Source organism: Nerophis ophidion, linkage group LG07 (assembly GCF_033978795.1).
Source record: "Nerophis ophidion isolate RoL-2023_Sa linkage group LG07, RoL_Noph_v1.0, whole genome shotgun sequence".
Lineage (NCBI taxonomy): Eukaryota > Metazoa > Chordata > Actinopteri > Syngnathiformes > Syngnathidae > Nerophis > Nerophis ophidion.
Genome location: NC_084617.1, coordinates 26,718,848 through 26,724,304, shown reverse-complemented (window position 1 = coordinate 26,724,304; position 5,457 = coordinate 26,718,848). Strand labels below are relative to the sequence as shown.

Genomic DNA, 5,457 nt, shown 5'->3' with positions numbered 1-5,457 from the left:
AGTAACTACAGTTGGTTGCTACATCTGTAAGTGCAAGTTAAAACTCTGCTAAGCAAAGCAAAACCCATTTATCAACAACACCAAGGAACACCGCTGGCTTTGCTGGGCCGGAGCTCATCTAAGATGGACTGATGCAAAGTGGAAAAGTGTTCTGTGGTCTGACGAGTCCACATTTCAAATAGTTTTTGGAAATATTCGACATTGTGTCATTCGGACCAAAGGGAAAGCGAACCATCCAGACTGTTATCAACGCGAAGCTCAAAAGCCAGCATCTGTGATGGCATGGGGGTGTATTAGTGCCCAAGGCATGGGTAACTTACACATCTGTGAAGGCATCATTAATGTTGAAAGGTACATATAGGTTTTGGAACAACATATGCTGCCATCTAAGCAATGTCAGCTTAGATGTCATGGATGCCCCTGCTTATTTCAGCAATACAATGCCAAGCCACATTCAGCACGTGTTACAACAGTGTGGCTTCATAAAAAAAGAGTGCGGGTACTTTTCTGGCCCGCCCTCAGTCCAGACCTGTCCCCCATCGAAAATGTGTGGCGCATTATGAAGCGTAAAGTAGGACATTGGAGACCCCAGACTGTTGAACGACTGAAGCTCTACATAAAACAAGTCGATTGTATATTTCCCATTCATTGTCAATGGGGAGAAAATTGCTGGAAATTCCAGGAAAAACAGGGATTTGGGGAAAGGCACAAAATGTTTTGCTTGAAAAGCAGTGTGTGTTAATGGTTGAAGGATTTTGTCCATTAATTTGAATGGGAATTTCCTAGCGATTTGGGGATTTCGGGAAAAATTGGAATGTTTGAAAATATTGTTAATACAACATTTGTCCGAAGTGATATGAATGGGTTGATGTTGGAATTTTTCGAAAAGGTTAAAAATGTTTTACGTAGTAACAGTTTGAATTTTTATTGGTTTTTCAGAGTTCCTGGAATTTTTGGAAAACCGGGAATTTTTACAAAAATAAAAATAGTATTTTTGTTGTCCCAACTACAAACGTTTGTAAGAAGAATGTTTTGTAACAGTTGAAAAATGTGGACTGTGAAAACTTTCCAGGAGGAGAAAATAGTGCTTTGGAAAACTGAGTATTCTGGGAATTCCTGGAAATTTTGGGACTTGGAAACATGCTGACTTGAATGTCCAGGGGGAGTGGAGTGGGTGGATGGGGAAATGGTTCAAATCGAACAAAAAATGTGCGATATGTAGTACAGTAGATTGTATATTTCCAATTCATTGTCAATGGGGAGAAAATTACTGAATCTTGGGAAAGGCACAACATTTTGCGTTTGATGTATGGGAAGAGCAGTGTGTGTTGATGGTTGAGAGGTCGGAATTGGGTAAAAACCGGTGAAAAATTTATAGAATTTTGGTCATTGTAGAACTATAAATAGGTTCATTAATTTGAATGGAAATTTCCTAAAAAATTTGGAATTTGGGAAAAAATTGGAATGTTTGAAAATATAGGTAATAAAACAATTGTCCTAAAAGATATGAATGGGATGGTTTTAGAATTTTTCGAAACTGTTAAAAAAAATTGACGTAATGTTTGCATTTTGATGGGTATTTCGGAAATTCCTGGAATTTTGGAAAAAAAACGTGAATCCGTATGAAAATAAAAATAGTAGTTTTTTTGTACCAACAAACAAGAATGTTTTGTAACAGTTGAAATATGTGGAATGTGAAAATTTTCCAGGAGGAGGCGAAAATAGGGGGTTTGGAAAACTGAGTATTGTGGGAATTCCTGGAAATTTTGGAACTTGAAAACATGCTAGCTTGAATGTCCAGGGTGAGTGGAGTGGGTGGATGGTGAAATGGTTCAAATTGAAAAAGAAATGTGCGATATGTAGTCGATTGTATATTTCCAATTCATTGTCAATGGGGAGAACATTTCTTGAAATTCCAGAAAAACTGGGAATTTTGGGAAAGGCACAACATTTTGCATTTTGTGTTGATGGTTGAAAAGTCCAAATTGGGTAAAAACTGGTAAAAAAAAAAAAATATATATATATATATGTATAGAATTGTGGTCATTGTAGAACTATGAATGGGTCCACTGATTTGAATGTAAAATTCCCCAAAAAATGGGAGTTTTGGGAAAAATTGGAAAGTTTGAAAATATAGGTAGTAAAACAATTGTCTTAAAAGGTATGAACGGGAATAAGCGGTAGAAATGGATGGATGGATGGATGGTATGACTGGGTTGGTATTGACATTTTTTGAAACATTTAAAACATTCAGTAGTAACAGTTTGAGTTTTATTGGTATTTCGGAATTCCTGGAATTTTGGAAAAAAAAAAACGTGAATTCGTAGGAAAATAAAAATGGTAGTTTTGTTTTCCCAACTAAGAAGAATGTTTTGTAACGGTTGGAAAATGTGGACTGTTTAAACTTTCCAGGAGGAGGCGAAAATAGGGCTTTGGAAAACAGGGTATTCTGGGAATTTCTGAAATTCTTGGGACTTGGATACAGGCTGGCGTGAATGTCTAGAGTGAGTGGAGTGTGGGGATGGTGGATCAGCTCAAATCGAATAGGAAATGTGGGGTATGTAGTTTATTGTATATTACCCATTCATTGTCAATGGGGAGAAAAACCTGGAAATTCAGAGAAAAACGGAAATTTGGGGAAAAGCACAACATTTTTTGCGTTTATGTGATGGTTGAAGGAATGGGAAAAAATGGTGCAGAATTTTGGGAATTATAGAACTTTGAATAGATCAATTAATTTGAATGGGAATTTCTGAAAAAAACTGGAAAGTTTGAAGAATATAATTATTGCCCTCATTGTACTAGATGATATGAATGGGTTGGTGATAGAATTTTTACAAACCGTTAAAAACAATTTAGGTAGTAACAGTTACAATTCTAATTGGTATTTCGGAATTCCTGGAATTTTAGGAAAACTAGGAATTTTTACAAAAAGAAAAATCTTATTTTTGTTGTCCCAATTAAGAAGAATGTTTTAAGTGGTTTGGTCAAAAAAGGGTTGAAAACGTGGACTATGAAAACTATCCAGGAGGTGAAAACCGGGAATTCTGGGAATTCCTGGAATTTTTTTGTACTTTGATTGTCCAAGGTGAGTGGAGTGGGTGAAAGGTGGAAGGCTTCGAATCGGATGAGAAATGTGTACATGTTCGAAAAATGTGTATATGTTCGAAAAATGGCTCGTTCATTTTCAATGGGGAAAAATTACCCTGGAAAATCGGGATTTCTGAGTAATCTGGGATGTTTAACAATCTGGAGTGCGCCAAACTTTTGCGTTGGAATAATAATACTAGTAGACCGTTTTTTGGGTGTAAAATAAGATATCATTTGACAAATAATAAATGAAAGCAAATTGATTTGCCCCATTAACAATACATAAACCGCTGTCCCTGGTGCTGAAGCTCAATTTACGCCCTGCCCTGCCTGTGTGTGTGTGTGTGTGTGCGTGTGTGAGTGTGTGTGTGTGTGTGTTCTTGTAATTCTACCCTTCTTGACACGTCTTCAAGGAAAAGTAGCTTCCATATGAGGAGGTGTGAACAAGTAATGACATAAATCATGGTCCCAATATGGAAAAGCATTGCATCTAATAGAGAATGTCTCATGTGCACCCCTGGTGGTGAAATCTATCAAAATGAGGGTGGTCCCAAAAAAGAGTCAAATTGACTGTGTCGCTTTTAAAAGTGCTCCCCGTCCGGCCAACATATGAAATAACAAGTGTGTGTAAGAAATTGAAATGCGGCCCCTTTGGCCAAAATTAATTAAAAATAAATAAATAAGAATGTATATAGAAACATACTGTAATAACTTGAACTAAATAATAAAAAATTAAAAAACACTTCCATATATATGTATATATATATATATATATATATATATATATATTTTTTTTTTTAAATAAGTCTTTTTCTCAAAATATGTCGACTTTTTCTTATAAAATTGGGAACAATTTCTCATATTCTTTCTTTTTCTGTAATATTGCAATAAATATATCCTAAAATGATTACTTTTTAATGCAAAATTGTGACATTTGTCATATACAATTCTGACTTTTATCACAATATTGCCATTTTTTTGTTGTTCTCGTAAAACAGTGCCTTTTTTTTAAATGAATACTTTTGTCAACTTAGTCCTGTTTATTATTACAATATTGCCAACATTTTAAAGTTTTCTTATAAAATTGTGACTTTTGTCAAGTACAATTACGACTCTTTTGATAAAATTGCCAAACTGTTAAACTTTTTTTGTAAAATTGCGACTGTTATCGAGTACAATTCCAACTTGTTTCAAAATATCGCACATATATTCCTTTTTCTTGTAAAACTTTGTGAAAATGGCAATTTATATTACGACACTGCCCACATTCTTGTGACATTCCAACTCATTTTTCACAACAAGCCTTTTTATCCCTGCACAGTTTGTAAATATTATTCATGTTGTAAATACAAATCTTTATTTATCTAAAAAAGGATGGTCCTGAAGAGGTATTGGCGTTTTTTAGAGGTCCCAAGAAGGTAGAAAAAATAAAAATGTGTGTGTGCGTGCGGAACAAGCGTCGGGAAACGACAAGCGGCACTGAAATAATGTAACACGTGAGAGCACGTGACCAAGATGGGGGGGGGGGGGGGGTTCTCTGAGAAGTGACGCCGCCTCTGGTGCCTTCTGATGAGGGTCTGAGGTTCCCTCCCCTCCGGTGGTGATGCAGTGAAGCTCTACGCACAAACCAGCTCCTCGTATAAAACTGCTCCACGCTCCACACGCGGATTACACCGCGCGCGTTCCCGGTTTCTCTCCCTTCTCCAGACCAGAACGCAGCATGCAGACCCCAGACAACGTCCGCTTCTGGAGATGGTTTCTATTGTCCTGCCTCTTCCTGCAGAGTTCGTGCCAAGACTTCGGCGCACGGACGCAGTTCATCTGCACCTCGGTGCCCAAGGACGCGGACATTTGCGCGGCCACGCTGCGGAACAGCGTGCCGGGCGAGGACCTGAAGGGCACTGTGGCGCAGCTGCGGGAGAGCGTCCTGCAGCAGAAGGAGACCATCATGAACCAGAAGGAGACCATCCGGGAGCTCACCTCCAAGTTGGCGCGCTGCGAGAGCCAGAGCGGGCCGGAGGCGGCGGGGGACGCGCGCCCCGGGGCCCGGCGGAAAGAGGCGGGCGCCAAGAACACCATGGGGGACGTGTCCCGGGGCCCCGCGGACACTTTGGCGCAACTCTCGCAGACTTTGCAGTCGCTCAAGCAGAGGCTGGAGAATCTGGAGGTAAGGACTGCGCTCTAAAGGCATTAACTTAACTTAACTTACCTTAACTTGTATTTGCTGCAGGCCCTCGAGGGGCCACGTTTGAGGCACAGCAAATTACTGCATTCATTTTACATATAATTAACTATTTCAGCACTTTACTGTAACAGTTGTGATTTTACAGTTAATCACAAAAAATGTTGTAATTTTATAAGTTATTA

General features: G+C 38.6%; 1 protein-coding gene across 1 annotated transcript in view; it reads left to right on the top strand.

Annotated features, from left to right (window-relative positions):
* Positions 1-4,730: 4,730 nt before the first annotated feature.
* nptx1l (neuronal pentraxin 1 like) overlaps positions 4,731-5,457 on the top strand; it is a 16,544-nt gene continuing 15,817 nt past the window's right edge. Inside the window, exon 1 of the mRNA XM_061905836.1 lies at positions 4,731-5,257. Within this exon, the coding sequence (XP_061761820.1) occupies positions 4,811-5,257 (447 nt within the window). The 5' untranslated portion in view covers positions 4,731-4,810. The remainder of the gene's footprint in view (positions 5,258-5,457) is intronic.